This window comes from Salvia hispanica, unplaced genomic scaffold, assembly GCF_023119035.1.
Source record: "Salvia hispanica cultivar TCC Black 2014 unplaced genomic scaffold, UniMelb_Shisp_WGS_1.0 HiC_scaffold_1219, whole genome shotgun sequence".
Taxonomy (NCBI): Eukaryota; Viridiplantae; Streptophyta; class Magnoliopsida; order Lamiales; family Lamiaceae; genus Salvia; species Salvia hispanica.
This window is the reverse complement of record NW_025951493.1, coordinates 2,986-23,746: the sequence shown is the minus strand read 5'-3', so window position 1 is coordinate 23,746 and position 20,761 is coordinate 2,986. Positions and strand designations below refer to the sequence as shown.

The following is a 20,761-nucleotide window of genomic DNA, read 5'->3' as shown; positions in this document are numbered from 1 at the left end:
AAAATGAAATGTAAGCTAATCTCGTGACTGTTGCGGTTTCGTTATAATTAATTAAGGTTTAGACAACCAGTAAAAGAAAATAAAGAAAGGAAAAGGGAAAAACTGACATGATATATTCACTATTTGTGATACTCCTATAATTTAATCTACCTCTCAAATAATGCACATATCAACAATGGTATTTTAGTGATTACAACGATTCAACTACGATAGTTAAAATAAATCGAGTGTATTTTAATTTTTTAATTTTAATTTTAATTTTAATTTTAATTTTAATTTTTGCTAAATTAAGGAATGTGAAGGGGCAAGATTGATATTTTACGTGGTAAAATGAAGTAATTAATATTATAATGCTTATTTTTCCCAGACCGCATCTTTAAAATCTGTATATCGCCTCGCCGCTTACTTCCTTCTCTTCCATCCTCCTCCCAAATTACCCTAATTAGGGTTCCTCCCCACGATCTAATCCAAGCCTCCGACGATGATGCAGCCGGCTAGCTCCATGGTTCCTCCTCCCATGGCTCCTCCGCCGCAATACCAGCAGCAACCACCGCCGCAGCATCCGTCTCAGCAGTGGATGCCGCAGCAGCCGCAGTACCAGGTTCCTCCGCCGCAGCAACCTCCGGCCGCCGGGTACTACTATCAGCAAGCGCAAGGTCAGGCCCCCTGTTCCGCCGCAGCATCCGCAACAGTACGCTGCGGCGCCAGCAAGCTCAGCCCCGAGCGATTGCGGAGGATGGAATTCGGAGTCTGTGGATCGGAGATCTGCAATACTGGATGGACGAGCAGTATTTGTATAGCTGCTTTGGCACCGCTGGCGAGGTAAAGATGCGTAACTAGGATGTAAACGGTAGCTCTGTTTATATCCTTTCAAATTATTCCCTTTTTTTCACGTTTCTAGGCTGGATTGGTGGTGGTGTCATTTACTCGTAATTTTACATTGTGTGAAATGGCAAAACATTTAATTTATTCAATGTTAGGTTTTACTTATGTTATTGTGCAAAATCCTACTCAGCATAGGAAGTATTGCCTTGTACTGTAGCTTTCTAGCTGGATACATTTTTTTAGAGTTGTATGTTTCAACATTCATTAGATATCATTGAATCTCTTTATTTTTCTAGGTGGTCTCTGCTAAAGTTATCCGCAACAAGCAATCTGGTCAGTCAGAAGGTTATGGCTTCATTGAATTTTCTAGTCATGCTGCTGCGGAAAGGAACCTGCAGACATATAATGGCGCCCTAATGCCAAATGTTGAGCAAACCTTCAGATTGAATTGGGCATCCATGGGTGCTGGTGAAAAACGTGATGATGCTCCTGAGTACACAGTTTTTGTTGGAGATTTGGCATCTGATGTCACTGATTATATGCTTCAAGAAACATTTAGAGCAAATTATCCTTCAGTAAAAGGGCGAAGGTTGTAACAGATAGAGTCACAGGGCGCACAAGGGCTATGGATTTGTGAGGTTTGGTGATGAAAGTGAACAGATGCGTGCCATGACTGAGATGAATGGAAGGTTCTGTTCCAATAGGCCCATCAATTGGCCCAGCTGCTAACAAACAAAAAGTTGGCGGCGGTCAGACCAAAGGTATCCATAATTCTGAAGCTTTTGTATGGCTCTAGATCATCAAGCCAAATTGCACCCACTCTTGCTGTTACCTTTTCACTCTCATGCTATGATTCTTTGTTTTCAAGTTGGCAGTTCCCATGCATTGGTGGCTATTTTGTTTCGGATTATTTGGAGTATAGATGTCTCTTTGTTGAGCAATGCTATTAAGTTGCTTTGTTTGATTTCTTGAAGATAAGCAGGGCTCACAGACGACGTCATTTCCTTTCGGTATTTAAAAGTTTTAGGTTATGAAGTATTAAAACATGCATAATCTCATAAAAAACTCCGGTTGTCTCAAAGCAGGGTTTCAGAGGCTCTATCATATAAGGGCCTGGAGCCAATATCAGCTGAAATGATAACCCTTTTAGTGCCTGGTTTTGTGTAGGTCAGTTTTATTTTATGTTTTTACTTTTTGGTTCCTTCAGGCATTAATTTTGCTACAAATTTCAATTTCATTCCTCCAGCAGTCATTTTACTTCCAAGCTCCCAGTCAAATTACTTTTTTATCAAAAGCCTACGCAGATTTCAGTGGTTTGTGCAGCAACAAATACTTTAATACTTTATACAATTGGCTTAGTTATCTTCTCGCTTGGTTCAGTTGCTTTTATTTTACAATTTTTCGTCTTTTTGTGGTCCAAATCTGACACCATTAGGAGGAAAGGTTACAAAGTTCTTTCTTTAACAGTTCCATTGTCAGCAAAATATGTTGCTATATTGTTGCACAAATCCCAGATATAGCTAAAGATGTTTTATTTCTCATGAAATATATAATAAACATAAGCATATTAATTGTTGGGGCTATGAAGATAGTTTTCCAACTTCGGGGCGTGTAGTATTGCTTGCGTTGGTGCTCTAACAATACAATCTATGTTGATGATTCATTATTTCATCATGGTGCTTATGGTTATGTGGAATTTGTATGGACTCCAAATTCATCTTTATTGCGTATTCTTTCTCACCTTCTCCATCTGTTGCAATGTGTCCATGTTTTCTGCATAAGCTATCTCCCTAATTGTTTTCTCTCCATGTCTTGTTTTCCTTTAAACTGTGTAGTGTAATAATACATATTGCTTGATTCTTTTCACAATCTTCATTATCAGTGTAACTATCACCATCTCTAAGAGATTTACTGTTCTCGACTTTTTGCCCTTCTATTCTGTCCATATTCAATCACGTTAATCCATTTTCTGCAATTTCATCAAAAAGAGCAAATAAGGGTATTCACAGGATAAGTATAACCAAATGCGTCATTCAATCCTGATTTCCACTCAGAGTTGACATTGAATGCACCTTAAAGTAGAATTAACGTGTGTTTGTTATATCTGGAATGGGTGTAGTGACTGTTCACTTTGTTTTGCTATTTGATTTTACATATCTACTAGACTACTAGTTGATATAATGCATTAAGGAAGACATCACTGTTGCTCTGCTCCCTTCTCTGCGCAATTTTCCCCTATTACTCTTTTTGAAAATGCAGCTGCATACTCAGACTTCACAAGGAACTCCAAGTGAGGATGATCCAACTAACACCACTGTTAGTATATTTGGATAAGATTGATTTATATTATATTCTTCCTCTGCAAAAAAAGTTCTTAAGTTTTTTATTCTTTCCTAGATCTTTATTAGAATTTGGACCCCAATGTTAACTGACGAGCTTCTAAGGCAGGTGTTTGGACAACATGGGCAGTTGCTCCATGTAAAGATACCTGTAGGCAAACGATGTGGTTTTGTCCAATATGCTGAGAGGTAAATTGAGAACTTCCTGGCTGTTTCTTCTATCGGTTAATTGTCACAGATTCAAGGGTTCCAGCCTTCTCATATATTATATACATAATAACAGAAGCTGTGCTGAAGAGGCACTTCGTGTGCTAAATGGGACACCGTTGGGAGGACAGAGTATTCGTCTTTCATGGGGACGTAGCCCTTCAAACAAACAGGTTAATTCCACCTGGTTTTCTCATTTAAATATCCTAGGTTCATCTTTCTACTGACAGAACTCTCATCAATCTAAACTTCCAGCCTCCCGGTTGACCAGAACCAGTGGAGTGGTAGTGGTAGTGGTAGTGGTAGCGGGTATTATGGATATGCTCCTGGATATGAAACCTACGGATATGCTCCAGCAGCACAGGATCCAAATATGTACTATGCAGGATATCCTGGATATACGAACTACCCCCCACAACAGCAACAGCAGATGATGCAACAACCACAGGTGCATATGTTAAAAATTTAAGTACTAACCTAGATGAGGTTTTCCATCATTTTAGTTGCCCTTCTCAGCTTCTACTTTTTGGAGGGTCTATCATAATTATTGTTTAATTTATTTCCAATTTTGTCACTTTTTGGTGCTGAGTCAAAAACCTATGCTCCTTTTCTAGAAATTGTATTAAGGAAGTCTGGGCTCAAAGCATCATGTGATCTTGTCATTTTCTTGTAAATTCCTACTTGTTATTTTTTCCATTTTGAATTGATTGAGATTTTCCTCTCTGCAGTGATCTGTGTTAATCAAAGGATGCACGCAGCTTCTGGATACAGCAGCAGCAGTGGAGATTATCAAAGATGGCTGTTGGTTAAGTGTGATTATAGCAGTTCGAATATGTTCAAGACTCCTTTCGGCTAGATAGTGTTTTCGACTGGATGAGTAGTTGATCTTAATTTGGCTCTGTTTTTCTTCAAACTTGTTTCCCTCTTTTGTAATCTGATCGGATTTATCTCTTTCTTAATTTCATGTCTATTTTGTGCCTGCATTAAGTCTGTTATTTGATTTGATCAGTCCTGCATTCTGTTTATGACTATGCTACGGGATAACTGTGATATTTTCATCTCAGATTAAGAAAAAAATTTAAAACTTTAATGAAGTTACCTGCACGATAGAGGTTGATCAAGTAATTATTTTCTACCCTTCATAGCAAACAAACACAAAATGGTCAATCCAAGTCGTCCTTGTTTTAGTGAATCATTTAATTTACATTGATTTTGATTGTCAATAGTTTGTACTTGCTCAATAAGTGAGACAATTCTACAAGTGAGAGCATAAAATCCTTACACTTGCAATAAAAGCAACCCAAATCTCTACATGACATATCCATATATTAGAAACATGGACAAAGTGGAGTAATTAATAACAAGGCCTCAATTGTGTCCCATTGGGGCACATGTTCATGGATGATAACACCCTATTCCTAAAGTATCAAGCACTAAGCTGTTAAAGATAATCCTGAGATAAAATTTCATGCCATGTCAGCCAATTTCAGAAAGTAAAGACTCCATGGGCTTGGCCGTCAAACCAATTATCCTCAATAAAATACCACTACCCTTTTTCTTCAGTCTGGCTTCTTTAAGTTCAAGCAGTTATCCACTGCTTGGCCATACAACTCCTGGACTTGCCTAAGCTCCTTTTCTGCAACATTATTTATATTCTTGATTTCAGATTCAGCATCCAGTATTTGAAGAAGTAAAACCAATCCATTAATAGAACATATGCATATGCAGGCAAAGCACAACTTTGTACCCCATACAGGACAACCAAGTTCATGAACACCCTGAACTAGACTAACTGTAATTGATGCGATGGAAGCGAATAATGGAGACATATTTTATGTCTTGAGAAACAGCAGGTTAACGCTAAACCTTAAATCTTGACATCAACTAGTAAGGATCTTACCTGCAGCTTCCAGTTGCTTTTGAAGCTCCTGCCCAATGTCATCATTTTCAGCCTGTAAGCGATTCTTCCAATTAGTATGGCTTAAGTCTAGTGGGATGGTGTGGTGATTTGCACATTCGACCTTAAAATTATTCGTACCTGGAGTTCTGCTATTCTTTGTAGCTGAGCTTCTTCACCACCCTCAGCTAATGGAAGTGCAGCAACCAAAGCATCAAACTGTGAAAGTAAGCAGACTTGAGATAAAAGGGATTTAATGATGAGACTAAGAGAGTTAAACCAAAAGATTCATCACTTAAGAAGCTTATGCCCCTTTCTAATGGCAGTGAAATTCTCTAAAACCTAACCCTAGATCCCTCTCTTCTTACTTGATCACTAATTATTGAATTCCTATCTGAGCACATTACTTCAAACCCTAATTGAAGCAGACGATTTAGCCAATTGAGCAATGTGAATAGAGGCAAAAGAAACCTGTTTGGCTGCTTTGACCAATTCAGCGCTAAAAAGCTTTGGCTGTTCGGCGAGATTAACGGAGTCGTCGACAGGGGGATTAGCGGGAGGCTCCGGGTAATTAGGCGAAAGCTGAACCGGCGGCGCGTCCCTTTGAAGCGTGCCAAATGTGTTGAAGGCGAGTGATGCGACGGTGTTGACCTGCTCTTGCAACTGAGATATTATATCCATCTTTTCCTCCGATTAGACTCAAAATCCGATCTTGATTATAAATTTTTGTGGACGAGCTGAGAAAGATTCGGAATTGGGTCCAAGCGGCGGACTCAATTGTGGTTGTGTTTCGGAATGATGGCGGTGAGGGGCAGCGGAGGGAGGAGAAAATAGTTAAATATTTGAAAAAATAAAAAAATAATTTAGGAAAGTAAAATAATTCTAATAATTCTAATAATACTTCATCCTCGTTATAAAATTCTTACCATAATAGAATGGACAACAATGTAGCACATCATCAGACTATTAAAAAAACAATTAAATTTACTGGAATTAAACACAAAATACGAATTAAATTTCGACACATATCTTGGAAAAATTCGTTAATTTTATTTAAATAAAAAAAAAGTACATTAACTAAAATTTAATGTACGGAAAAATACATTAATTTTATTTAGGACACATATACGGAAAAAATCGCATATATATAGTGTTTGAAAATTTAATAATAAAAAAAATTTCTGTATTGGCGATCGCTACCGATCACTACATAATGCGAGCGCATCGGCCATTGCCGAGAATCGGCGCGCTCGCCGAAATTCTACGATTCAGCGTCGCCGGTTGCAATGGTTCGACGAGTGGACGAGCCACGGGTATCGGCTAACTGTCACTTTATTACGTGGATGCTCTAATAAAATGTGAGTGAATTGAGTTAGTGGACAGGGGACCTACTACCATTTATGGTAAAATGAAGTGTGACTCTTAACGAAAATTTGGAATATGGGCTCATTCGGACCTTTCGAGATTAGAGTTTAAAATTCGTTGACCTTTAGAATATAGGCTCGAGCGTAGAATTTTTGAATAAGGGTTTTCACACTTTTTATATTTATTCTCTTCCTTTTTTCTTATTATTTTCCTCCCAATAATTATAATTGACCAAACTATCCTTCAATTCAATTTTTATTAAATTCATCTTCTCCAAATCCAACCAGATTATGACTCAACTATTCATCCCGAGTTAGTCGATAGTGGCGATGAACTCCAAATGGAGATTATTGGAGAAACATAAATGCTACAAGGGCTGAATAATGCACTAAATTTTCCCATTTTTTTTGTTCTTTTTAAAGGTATGTGAGCGTATCGTTGGCTTTCTATCCATATTTGTGGAGTACAATTTTAAAAGCTGCAATGGATGAGTGATTCAATATTCTCCCAATGTCCATTATAATGAAATACGTGTATGCTTGATCATATATTTCAAACATGGATGTTGGGATTTAGAGGATGATATATAATTAAATTATCAGTTTAAAAATATATTATAGAATTATCAAAGTGGCTGATTTTTCGAAATTCAAAGAGGAAATGATATGTGATATGAGAATTTCGCTGAATTTTAAGGTTGGAGGACATAATCTGATTGGAATGCAGAAGATGGATTTTTTTAAAAATTGAATTAAAGGATAGTTTGGTCAATTTATAATTATTGGGAGGAAAATAATAAGAAAAAAGGAAGAGAACAAATATAAAAGAGTGAAAACCCTTATTCGAAAAATTCGCATACCTCGAGCCTATATTACGAAAGGTCACGAATTTAAACTCTAATCTCGAAAGGTCACGAATTGAGCCCCATATTCGAAATCTCGACTCTCATAATTGGGGAGAACCGAAATAGAAAAGTGATGACTCTTAATCGGGGACGGAGGGAGTAATTTATTTTTATTTTTGATAAAAAAAATTTTAACTTCATTAATAATGTTTTAATATTTTTACTTTTTATATTTCTTCTATTTTATTAATTTACTTTAAAACACGTGTTATTTTCAACTTCTCTTTTTTGTGCGATAGGTGTAATTTTTATGTGGTAGTATTATAGATTCAAAAGGAAAACTGAATTTTAGATCTATTTGAAGAAATATGAATGCTCAATTGTAAATACATTTATCATATTGAACTATGGATCACGAATCTTATAAGATGAAGTTTGACGAATCAAAAGAGATATCAAAATAACAACCAATAGATTGAAGATTGATAATCAACTACAGTATATTTTATATTTGTATGTGGAAATTTAGTTATTTAGAAAAACAAAAATACAAAGGTGTTTAGATGTCTCTCAAGTACATAAGTAGATTTTGAAGGACTGTTAAAAGAAGTGTTGTTCCTACTGATGATGTTGATTGAGATTGTTTGTCCTTCATCATATATGTGTTCGATATTTTGTGATAATAACCCCGTAATTACTAAATTTGAAGACCGCTTCAAGATGATTGAAAAATATGTTGTGGTGGATAAAACTTTTTTAATGAAAATTCCCAGAAGTTAGAGTAGTAGAGTTGTCATCTAACATGATTTGATAAGAGGATAAAACTATGAACTTAATAATTTTTCAAAATTTTTGAACAAGTATTAGCCTTTAGAAATGATGGAAAAAATCAAAATAATCCAAGTGAGCAAAATTGAGCAAAATCAAAATCAAAATCAAAATTTAGGATAAACTTCTTCATATACATTTCTTTTTGTTTCAATGGATGCAAAGATTCCATATTTTAACAAATGTTGCATGTTCAGTTGATATTTTCTAAATATTTTTTGTGTCACTATTTATTTTTTTAATTTCCTGCAATTATACAGAACCCAAGTCCAATGATCCAAATCGACCCCCTTATGAATGAATGTCGAAATTAAAAAAAAAATTAAAATACAAAAAATAAATTATAATAAAAAAAAAAAAAGCAACTAATCCAACAGTTAAAAAAAAAACTAGTTTAATTATTGGTGTGGGTTTGTGCATGATCAGAAATCCATATCCCCAATCCTCGCCGGCGACGCCCCCTGTTCATCGCCTCCCCACCCCCAAACCCCCCCCCCACTCCCCACCATTCTCGACTGCGCCTCCGTCTGGGGGCCGGCGGCGACTTCGGCTTCTCCATCATGAACTCCAGCGGCTCCCCTATCAGATCCGGGGCGCAGCAGCGGATTCCCCGCCACCAGCGCCTGATGGAATCCGATGCTAGGGTTTTTCCCCCCCAGCACCAAATTTGCACCTCCGCCATCTGCTTCTCCTTCTGCCCGGAATCCCAAATCCAGCTTCAGATTGGGACTCTCCTGGGATTGCTGAACATATTCTCCTGGAAATTCACATCCTGGGAAAAGATTTCTGCCCCACCTGCGGCAACCACGCCGCCGCCGTGGCACATCTGCAGACGGCGGCGGAGCCGGATTCGCCGCCCAATCGCCGTTGTTTTTTAAATTACTCTTCGATCCTCCGCCTGGTGACGGGGGACCTCAATGCCTGCACCTTCGTCTTCCTCCACCATTCTCAGGTTTCCGGCGACGTTATAGGCGGTTTTGCCTTCGTCGGGGTTGGTGGGGGTTTGGGGGGGGCAAGGGGTTGGGGATTTGGATTTCTCTTCTCTGGTGCTTTTTTTGGCGTGCGGGGACGCGCGCCGGAGGAGGTCAAAGTGACGACGTTTCGCGGCTGGAATACGAGGCCGCGGAAGGGGTGAGGTTGTTGCCGATTCGATGGAGATGAGGTACCCGGGCGCCCCGGGACCTCCACAGCCAACCCGCGGCCCCCACCAGGGTCGTCGGCGATGCTGGGGTTTTTGTGGGACCTGCTTGTGGTGCTGGGGGCCGGAGGGGTCGGGTAGATGGATTGATTGGCGGCGTGGTTTCCCAGGGTTGAGTTTTCCCGGGTGAGGGGTAAGGGTGGATGCGTTGCAGACGTTGCTGCCCTTTCCTTGGGTTGGCCGTTTGGCGTTTTGGCCCTCTTTTGGATCGGAACCCCCCTCCATTGTTGATACGTAAAACCCAAACGTACTCAAATTTCCCCCGCTTAAACCGAAACAAAGAATGTTTCTAATTTTAAAAAACATATTTTACCCCACCCCTTTTTAATTAAACAACCGCCAAAATTTTAAAGTCAAAAATCCGCTTCATTAAAAAATATGAACAATATATATTCGAGAACAATAAGGAATTTAAAAACATAATAAGTACAATGCATGAGATTAAGCATAAAAAAATATGTTCATGAAAGAAAAAAAATTTTTAAAATTTTTTTCCCCAAAAAGATAAATTTTTTAGTGATTTGGGGGGTTCTAAATCAAGTTAATGTTTGGCATGATAAAAAATACTTTAACATGATTCTAATAGCGATTAAATTATCACCTCAAATATGAGATAACACTCAGGGTCGATTGAATCTGATCGAACCCTTTCTTGGCAAAAGAAAGGTGCTTCTCCCCTCTCTACATACAAAATCAAACTCATATACTCAGTGATTGGATAACGTCACAATTCAGTTCAACAACAACAATAATCATAATAAATTGAACATCATAATCACTAGTTTCCACAATGTGCAATAATTGAAGTGACTTATTTATTGGATCAAATGATTTCAAAATGTATCAAATAAACGTAATATGTATACATAAAATCAAGAATCAAAAGCATAAAAGAATCAGCACCTACCTCTGTTAAGCTTCGAGATAAGGGATAAAAATGATGAGGTAGCCTGAAATTATATCTCTGCGTATCACTTTCTGTTGCTAAAACGATATTGAAGAATGATAAAAAAGATGGCAATAATAAAGAAAATAGGAAAAAAATAGAAAATATTTAAAGGGCTAAGAATGTGTGTTTCTGTTATACAAATCTGTGAATCAATCTACGCCAATAAAAGAATTATGGAATAGAAAAGGTAAACAAGGGAAGGAGAAGAATAAAACACCGCAAATTTCATTTTAGTTGCATGTTTTTAGCAACCAATAGAATGGGCTTCAATCTAAATCACTAATTAATAGCGCAAACATGACCTATGTGTTTGTATGGTCCAAAATCTCGATGGTTAGACTAGGCCTTCGGGCTAAAATAGAGACATGTAGGTGATGGCGATCGTAATTTTATATATTAGTACTATATTTGTCAATTGTAAGTAGGGGTAATATGGTTTGATTAAAATATTTGGTAATATATGATCGTAACTTTTAATTTAACTAATTTTTTTAATTATTTAATTGGTCAATAGTTCAAGTAATGATGTTGGGCAACCCGAAACCCGAACTTTTAGAATTGGAGTTGAATTTATAATCCGATACCCGCTCGATTAACACACAATCCGAATAAAGTTGATTCAAAACCGCTAGACGACTCAATTGGCATTACTACATATAATCATTAACACTCTCTCCGTCCATGAATATCATCATTTCCTTTTAGTTCCCTACAAGAATATTCATTTTTCAATTTTAGAAACTCTTTATTTTTAAGACGTCTCCAAGGGAGAGGTAAATGGAGAGATAAACTAATATAACTACTATATTTACCTTTTTTCATTAAAAATCATTCTCCAAGAAGAGACATTTGAGAAGGTATTATACATTTTCTCATTTTGAAGAGGATCATTAGAGCATCTCCAACAAGAAAGGGTAAATAAAAGGGTATATCATCTATATACTCATCAAAAGTGAAATACGTCCGTCTGCGAATAGGAGTTCGATTCATAATTACCATAAATGGTAAATAGATCTCACATTCCACCAACTCATTTTACCCACATATCATTTAAAACTAATAAATCTAAGTGGGACTCATATTTCACTAACTTCTTCCACCCACTTTTCTTAACATTTATTAAAACTCGTGCCTGAAAGGGATGAGACTTCTAGTTAGCGGACTAGTGAGTATATTAAAGGTAAATGTTTTTTAAACATAAAATTATAGTACAAAATGCATTAAAAAATATAAAATATGATACCTTCTCAAATACCTTTCCATTGGAGAATGATTTTCAGAAAGAAAGCAAAGTGTAGTTATAAAATTTTACATCTCCATTTACCTCTTCCCTTGGAGATGCTTTTACATCTCCATTAATGGAGAGGTAAAATCTTATAACTACCATATTTGCCTTCTTTCCATGAAATCATTATCCAGGGGAAAAGTATTTGAGAAGGTATTATACTTTATGTTTTTTAATGCATTTTGTACTATTATTTTATTTTAAAAAATAAATTACCTTTCAATATACATTTTTTCCTTTGGAATATGTTAATTTTCGAAGGGTATATTTCACTTTTTATAAATACATGATATACCTTTTCTCATCGAGATGTTCAAGAGAACCTCCAGGATGAAGGTAAATGGAAAGGGTATATTATGTTTATACCTTCTCAAAAAATGCCATATACATTTCTTAAAAGAGTGAATTACATAAATGGTACTCGATCTTTCACTTTTGCACTAAATGGTACATGATCTATATTTTATATCGCTTTTGGTACTGACAAAAATAACCCTAGTACAAACTTTGATTATTTTGTTACTAAGATATTTTGAAATTTCCATTCAATAAGTATAGTACCAAACATGTGATTATTTTTTTCTTCATTTCTTATTTCTTTTTTTCTTCTTTAGTTTCTCCTTCTTTCTTTTTTCTTCATTTTCTTCTTTCTTTTTATTATTTTATCTTCCTTTCTTCTTTCTTTTTCTCATTAGTTTATGTTTCCTTTTTTCCTTTTCTCTTCTTTTTCTTCTTCTTTTTAGTGTTTTATACATACATCTAATTGCATTCATAATATAAATCAAGAACAAAACACCTAATTAAATTAATACTCATTTTATGGTTGAAACACCTAACTAAAATATTCAACTCTTAATATCATTATGAATATAATTCACAATTTTAAATTTTTATTAAGATTATATTGATTAGTTATTAATTTAATGTAAAATAAATAATAATAATAATAATTATTATTATTATTATTATTATTATTATATAATATTGTGTGATTCCTAATTTAAATAATTATATTATTGTTATTTCTTAATTACAACTAGTTTTAGTATTATAACAATAATATTTTTAATAATTAAATATAATTATAAATATAATTATAATTAAGTATATTTGAATGATATTAAAATTAAATTAATTATTAATTTATAACATTAAAATAATAATTTTAATATTGATTAATAATAATAGTATAAAGAGTGAGAAGAATGAGTGAAGAAATATAATATCACTCTTGGTATTTCGTTTTGTATGCCTAAAATAACCTTAATAATACAAATGGAAATATGTACTCCTCGTCCCGGATTAGAGAATATTGTTATGGCTCGGGTCTTAAGAAAGAGTTGAAGTGTGTAATAAATGAAGTGAGATGGTAGAGTGTGTAATAAATGAAGTATCCTCTCCGTGATTAAAGTCACTTTTTCCCATAAAAGTCCGTCCCAGTTTTAAAGTCACTTTTAGAATTTTCCATATTTGCATGCAACTTTACCTTCTTCATCAAAATTACATAAAAATGCCCTTATCTACATTAAAATAAATCAAAACAAAATCAAAAGTCAAAAGGGACCATTCAACCAACTCACCATCTCACTTCATTTATTACACACTCTACCATCTCACTTCGTTTATTACACACTCACTATTCACTCATTTATTACACATTTCAACTCTTTCTTAAACCCAACCATAACAATAAGTGACTCAAATATGGGACTAAGGAGTAAGTTGGTTGAAAGTGGTCCTTTTATTTGGGTAGGTTAAGTTTTTTATTTTTGTTTTAGTTTTTTTTTATGTAGATAATGGCATTTTGATGTACTCCTCTGTTCCTCAAAAGTTATTTTTCTATTTTGAAGTTCCCTCATAGTTGAGTCATTTCCATATATAGTAACTTTTTTCTCTTTCTTACTTTACTCTCTTTTAATTTATTCACTCTCCTTTATTCACTTTATACTTTATTCTCTCTACTTTTTTCTTTTTCTTACTTTTTTTATCTATTTATTTAACAATACTCAACATTCCTTTTCTTAAGCTCGTGAAAGTTTCTCAACTACTAGGGACGAGGGGGTAATTTTGATGAACAATGGGGTAAAATTATATGACCAAATAAGGAAAATTCTAAATGTGATCTTAACCTGGATGGACTTTTATGGCAAAAAGTAACTCTTAATCTGGGACGTAAGGAGTATTTGTTTAGAGGGCATTTTGGGGTCAAAATTGCATCGGGTACCAAAACGTGATTTATAGGTACCAAAAACGATATAAAATAAAGATCGTACCATTTATGGCGAAAGTGAAAGATAAGGTCATTTATGTAGTTCACTCTTCTTAAAATCAATCAACTACAAGGATAAAAGGTATATAGGGTATATCATTTAAAAAATAAAATAATAGTACAAAAGCATTAAAAACACAAAGTGTAATATTCTCAAATACCTTCTCCTAATAATTTTTTATGAAAAGAAAGTAAATGTGATGGTTATATGATTTTACCTCTCCATCAATGGAGAGAAAGATACATTAAAATGAAAAAAAGGTATAATACTTCTCAAATACCCCTCCTTGAAAATGATTTTTCATGATGATGATGGAGGGTAAAGATACCTCTTCAAAATGGAAAAGATATAATACTTCAAATACCTCTACCCTCGAGAATGATTTTTTATGAAGAAAAGGTAAATATGGTAGTTATATTAGTTTACTCTCCATTTACTTCTCCCATTGGAGATACTCTAATGAGTGGGACCAATTCTTCATCGATAATATTTTAATTACTTTTTCTTTTTACTATACTTCTTTACCAAGTTTCGCGTTAATAAACTCGACCAACCCAAAAGTATATTCTCCAGGACTCCTCCGTCCGTGAATAGGAGTTCCATTTATTTTTGCACGGATTTTAATAAATGTTAAGAAAGTGGAGGAAGAAAGTTATGGGATAGAGTCCCGACTTGTATATATTAGTTTTAAATGATATGTGAGTGGAATGAGTTGATGAAATGTGATCTTTTTACCATTTATGGTAATTATGGCCGAAATTATTCAATGACGGACAGAAATAGAAAAAGCAAAGCTGCTTATTCGCGGATAGAGGAGTATCATTGTAGACTAGTAGGAGTACTAATATACTCCAACCCAAATAGGATCCGATAAATAATTAGGAGTTATCCAATCGGGTCGAGGGCACGTGGTCTGCATACGACATTAACGAAATTCTCAACCACCAAATAAACAAAAATGAAATTTAATACAGAAAATTATGAAAGGCGGCTAAAGCTGCTGAATTTCGACAAAACAACAATCCAGAAAAAAATAAATTTCCATCTTCATCTTCAACTCGTGTCGCCTCCACACTCTGCTCCGCCACAATCAGACCATGGCGTCGCTTCTCACCAACGGGATTTCCCCTTTCGTCTCAGCACGTCTCCGAATTCCCAAAGTCCCTCTCTTGCACTCAATCCCCAAATCCCCAATTCTCAGAAACCCTAATTCAAGAGCTTCCTTGAAGATTAGGGCCGATGTCGGATATGAGCCCAAGACCACCGTCGATTCTCCAGGTAAGAACTCATCATCCAACGACGATGACCCGCTTCAGAAATTCTTGAAAAGGGATTACAAGTGGGGTTTCACGCAGGAAATTGATTCCTTCACAATCCCTAAGGGGCTTTCTGAGGAAACTGTTAGGTTAATTTCTTCTAGAAAAAATGAGCCCGATTGGATGTTGGAGTTCAGGTTAAAGTCTTATGAGAAATTCGCTAAGATGAAGGAGCCCTCGTGGTCTGATAATCAGTACCCCAAAATCAATTTTCAAGATATTTGTTATTATTCAGAGCCGAAAAAGAAGCCAACTTTGAATAGCCTTGATGAGGCTGATCCTGAGCTAGTTATGTATTTTGAGAAGCTTGGGATTCCGTTGAATGAGAGGAATAGACTGGCTAATGTCGCAGTGGACGCTGTTCTGGATAGCGTTTCCATCGCGACTACTCATAGGAAGACTCTAGAGAAGTCCGGTGTCATCTTTTGCTCGATTTCAGAGGCTATTAAGGAGTATCCTGACTTAATTAGGGATTATCTAGGCAGGGTGGTGCCGGCTGATGATAACTTCTATGCTGCTTTGAATGCAGCCGTGTTTAGTGATGGCTCCTTTGTGTATGTGCCCAAGAACACCAAGTGTCCGATGCAAATTTCGACGTATTTTAGGATAAACGCGATGGAGACGGGGCAGTTTGAGAGAACCTTGATAGTTGCAGAGGAAGGGAGCTTTGTGGAGTATTTGGAGGGATGCACTGCTCCCTCTTATGACACGAATCAGCTGCACGCAGCTGTGGTGGAGCTTTACTGCCATGCTGGTGCCGAGATCAAGTACTCCACGGTTCAGAACTGGTATGCGGGAGATGAGGATGGGAAAGGAGGGATTTTTAATTTCGTTACCAAGAGGGGACTCTGTGCTGGTTCGAGATCAAAGATTTCGTGGACTCAAGTGGAGACGGGTTCTGCTATCACTTGGAAGTATCCCAGTGTGGTCTTGGAGGGTGACGATTCTGTTGGGGAGTTTTACTCTGTGGCGTTGACGAATAACTGTCAGCAGGCGGATACGGGAACTAAGATGATACACAAGGGGAAGAATACTAGGAGTAGGATTATTTCGAAAGGAATCTCTGCTGGGCGTTCGAGAAATTGCTACAGAGGCCTTGTGCAAGTAATGTCCGGTGCGGATAATGCAAAGAATTCGTCGCAGTGTGACTCTATGCTCATTGGTGATAAGGCTGCTGCCAACACTTATCCCTACATTCAGGTAGATTCTCCCTTTTTTTTTGCTATATGATCTCTTCATTTATGTTTAACTCGTTTGTTTTATCACCAATTGCCTTAGTCAAATTGATTGTTCTGGGTTAAAGGCTTATTGTGAAAATGGTTTGCCTTTATCTGTTGTATTGGTGTCTTTATCAGGCTTATTGTTCTTTTTAATTTGTATATGTCGCTCTCCGGACTATAGTCTTCTTGATTATTCGTAAACTGAAGCTGGAAGCTTTGTGAAATACATGATCCTGTTTCGTGAAGAGGGTAACATAATATAGCTAATTTAGGTTGTTTGATGATATCCAGTGTTTGGTGTTCATCATTTTCGCAATGAAGTGATACTAAATCTGGAGGCTACTAATGTTGCTAGATGTTTTTCATTTTCGAAATATATGATACTGTTTCATGAAAATGTGTTTAGAAGTAGCTAGTATCATCTTGACGAAAAACTTGATACAAGTTCCCTTGGTGTTTTTGTTGATGTCGATTGTCAACAGGCGAAAAACCCTAGTGCTCGCATTGAGCATGAAGCCACGACCTCCAAAATTGGCGAGGACCAGTTATTCTACTTTCAACAGAGAGGCATTGACTATGAGAAAGCTATGGCTGCCATGATCTCGGGTTTCTGCCGGGATGTGTTCAATGAGCTGCCGGATGAATTTGGAGCGGAGGTGAACCAGCTCATGAGCTTGAAACTCGAAGGATCGGTCGGTTAAAGCAACTGTCTCCCCCTGATGTAGTGTTGTATTCTGTACATCTATCTTTGTGAGTTTTGATCCTTCAGATTTGTAATATTTAGAAAAATGGATGTATGTAAAGGTACAAAACTACACAAGGCATAGTCTTGTTACAGTTTAATGATATGTGAAATAAATTAAACCACTTGTGCAAAATTGAACTCACAATCCAATCTCTCTCTCTATGGCTGGGCCTTTATAATTATTGGGCCTCCAAATTGATTTATAAGAATCTTGAGTATTTTATTTTCTAATGTATATGAACATTTATAACAAAATTAATAATATGGCTAATTATTATTTGATCAAAATGACATAAGATAAGACAGTGCAGTACCCTACAAAGCGAATATGAGGTAGTCCGGGCTTTAAAAATGCCGGCAATGGCAACACCTTATTCTTCTTATTATTATTTGGTGATAATGTAACTCCAAATAATAACAAAAAATGATTGGTGTTGACTATGGAAAAAGGGCATGGGATCAATTCTATTTTCCTCCTTTTGGGGCCATGGAGGAATCAAAGGTTTGAAAAAATGAGCTCAAAAACAAGAACAAAGATGGCAGTATGTGTGAGTGTGTAGAGAGAGAGAGAGAGAGAGTGGTGGGAGGCCAAACCGACATGTCTAGTTGATAAAAGGATTAATTAACAAAATTATGCAGAGGAGTAGTTAGTTGGATGAATTAATATTGCATTGCTTCATTTATAACATATTTATACTCTACCCTTTCGAATTTTGGCAATAACTTCCTCCCTTTATAATAAATTAATAATGCCGCCGCCCTCCCCAATATTATTATCACCATTATTATCAATGCTTACCTCAGGAGTAAGCCCAAATACAGAAATTATTGAATTTAATTCTCCTCCAATCTCCTAAAAGAGGTAAGCCCAAATACATAAATTATTCAATTTAATTCTCCGCCAATCTTCTTAAATAGAAATTCTTTCTTTTTATTTTCCATTCCTTAAAATGTAAACTTTTTTTAAGAAAATATCTTTTTTCTAATGAGGTAAGATTTCATTTTCTATTAATACACTCTTCTTTCTATTTTTTTTTCTTATTTTACTAATTTTGCATTAAAATCTGTGTTTTTCTTACTTTATTAATTTTACCTCTTCTCATGTACAGGAGATGAATGGAGTAATAATTAAAGTATGCCCCTATGAAAAGAAACAATAGTAGTAGTCGTGTAAAACAAAAGCAATCAAATTCTTTTCGCTTGAATCAATTTAACCGAAAATTACGGCGGTGAACATAATCAAGTCATAGAGCATTCTGTTAGGGGTCCTGCATCTGGTTTTGAGATAGTGAAAATAATTATTTACCAATCCCAATCAATATTTTACATAACTAAGTAAGCTAGTAATCATGTTTGACTGCTCCTATCAATTAATTTATAAAAGTTCATAAAAAATTGTTAACCATTTATAAACTATCATTTAGACCTTTGAGTCAATGATTCAAAGCCTTTATTAAACTACATTATTGATATCATATTTTTAGAATCCTACATATAATGAAGTCCCTTACAAATAATTGAATTATTGAAATAAAATTTCAGGCCAGCTCAGTTTGTTTTCATACTTAAATTAATCCCATTAAATATTAGTGACAGAGAGTGAGCATTGGAAGCCTTCATTTCACTATAAAATGCACAACCAAACTTCAATTAAAGAGCAAACAAACTCTCATTCATAAACTTGCTTCTTCATTTGTTGATCTAGAAAAGATGAAAATGGTTGTGATGAACAAGCCATACGCATACGCGAAGATGGAGAGCGAAGACGAGGAGGAAGTGAAGCACCGGCTCGCGCAGTTCTTGATCTACAAGTCTCTGCAGAAGGCCGACGGCCGCAAGCGGCCGTCGTGGCTTCGGGTGAAGATGTTCAAGTTGAAGATCAAGATTGGGAGGAGGCTCAAGAAGGGCTTCTCCTTGTTTTCTTCTAAGCACATTGCTTCTCTCATTAAATCATGCAAGCATTTGTTACTCGCCAAAAACGAGCCTGTCACATTATTTTGAGTTTTTTTTTTTTTTTTTACTTTGTTAATTACATTTTGAATGTGCTGTGTTGCGTGTGGAATGAATTGGAACAACATCACGTTAGATAATTTGTTGACATGTTCAGAAATTATATTATTTTACCTTAAATTTCAAGTATCTTCCACACATTTTGAGAGAGACGTGAGCATAATAAAAGTGATAAAAATCGGAATCAATCAATTTAGAGGAAATCACGATGAGAATCGTGGAAGAAATTAAGGAATATTCAAAGGAATGAAAGTATCGAATTTAATAAATTAATTTATATTGATACTTAGTGAAACATCTAACACTATAAATATTGGTGTACTAAATTGTGAAAGTGAATAATAATTTACGGAAAACGTGGCTTTCCCCTCAAATTGTTTTAATTAATGTGTATAATGTCTATATACAATGGATACATGGTTGATCCTTTATTTTGTCCTTTTAATGGTTGTTTCTCATACATTTAAATTGACACACCTCAATGCTAGACACTATTTCCGTCTTTATAAAATTGAAACATTAGAAATGATGCAAATTTTAATACATAATTGATAAAAATATAAGAAAAATAAAAAGAAAAAACGATCACGGCCTACATTTGGCCAAGTCTCTAGATATCTGCAAGTTGGAGGTGGAAAGTAATAATTTTGTTGGAGTGGTCATGATCTTGGGACACTTTAAAACTTCAATCAATTGTCGCTCTATAGTGCAGAGGGTTCGTGGACCGTGGGTTACTCCAGAATTTCGATTTTGTGGCTCTGCAACATGTGCATCGAGAAGGGAGCTTTGCTGCTGATTTTTTGTCTCATTATGCTTGTTCTTATCATAGAGGTGTTCATGTGCTTGAGGCCGCTCCGTCGGGGCTCCATAGCTGGATGCTACATGACAGACTATGTGCTGCCTATATTCGTTGATTTTGACTTTGTTTTCGTGCTTTGCCTGCTTTTATATATATAAAAAAAATGATCAAGTAACTTTATCAAATAAATTTTTTTCCTAAAATACAAATTTTATTAAAGGACGGATTAAAAGAAAACAGTTTTTATTTTTAATTAACGTAAAAAAAAGAGCAAATTACATCCATTTTGACCAACAGATCCATTCTACATTTATTTATATAGTGATGTTAATTCAAACCTTCGAAGTATACGTTTTACCACTATTTAAAATACAGCCCATTATGTTGCGTTGACGGCAAAAGGAACACGACGGCTGCGAGGTCAATATTTTCCACTACGAAAGAGTACTATACTTTTACTATTATAAAATAATAAAAATAAATGTACTATAAAAATGAGGGCCGTCTACTATAGACTATAGTCCACCACTGCGCTCCTCATTATGTCATATATCAATGTCTTTTATTTCATACACCTAACTACCATAAGTGTGATAAAATATTAAAATAGAAGCCGAATCGTCTCCGGTGACCTTAATTAATATTTTTAAATAATTGAATTTTG

The 20,761-nt window shown here is 35.6% G+C and overlaps 2 protein-coding genes and 1 pseudogene across 2 annotated transcripts; 2 read left to right on the top strand and 1 right to left on the bottom strand.

Annotated features, from left to right (window-relative positions):
- Positions 1–374: 374 nt before the first annotated feature.
- On the top strand, positions 375–4,127 carry LOC125198119 (annotated as a pseudogene).
- A 771-nt stretch (positions 4,128–4,898) lies between these two features.
- LOC125198122 (mediator of RNA polymerase II transcription subunit 21-like) lies at positions 4,899–6,007 on the bottom strand. The gene is made up of 4 exons (XM_048096560.1): positions 5,740–6,007; positions 5,410–5,487; positions 5,272–5,323; positions 4,899–5,007 (listed from the first exon to the last, which is right to left on the bottom strand). Exons 1-4 carry the CDS (start codon positions 5,947–5,949, stop codon positions 4,931–4,933), a joined length of 417 nt encoding a protein of 138 aa, XP_047952517.1. The 5' UTR covers positions 5,950–6,007; the 3' UTR covers positions 4,899–4,930.
- A 9,031-nt stretch (positions 6,008–15,038) lies between these two features.
- Positions 15,039–17,421, top strand: LOC125198121 (UPF0051 protein ABCI8, chloroplastic-like). Its single transcript, XM_048096559.1, has 2 exons — positions 15,039–16,523; positions 17,026–17,421. The coding sequence occupies exons 1-2, from the start codon at positions 15,105–15,107 to the stop codon at positions 17,242–17,244; spliced, it is 1,638 nt and encodes a 545-aa protein (XP_047952516.1). The 5' UTR covers positions 15,039–15,104; the 3' UTR covers positions 17,245–17,421.
- The last annotated feature ends 3,340 nt before the right edge of the window (positions 17,422–20,761 follow it).

Excerpts from the sequence above, each read along its gene's own strand:
- LOC125198121 (XM_048096559.1), top strand. The coding sequence starts at position 15,105 with ATGGCGTCGCTTCTCACCAACGGGATTTCCCCTTTCGTCTCAGCACGT. Across the intron at positions 16,524-17,025 it reads ACACTTATCCCTACATTCAG|GCGAAAAACCCTAGTGCTCG; the intron begins GTAGATTCTCCC and ends GATTGTCAACAG.
- LOC125198122 (XM_048096560.1), bottom strand. The coding sequence starts at position 5,949 with ATGGATATAATATCTCAGTTGCAAGAGCAGGTCAACACCGTCGCATCA. Across the intron at positions 5,488-5,739 it reads TGGTCAAAGCAGCCAAACAG|TTTGATGCTTTGGTTGCTGC; the intron begins GTTTCTTTTGCC and ends TTACTTTCACAG. Across the intron at positions 5,324-5,409 it reads AAAGAATAGCAGAACTCCAG|GCTGAAAATGATGACATTGG; the intron begins GTACGAATAATT and ends AATCGCTTACAG.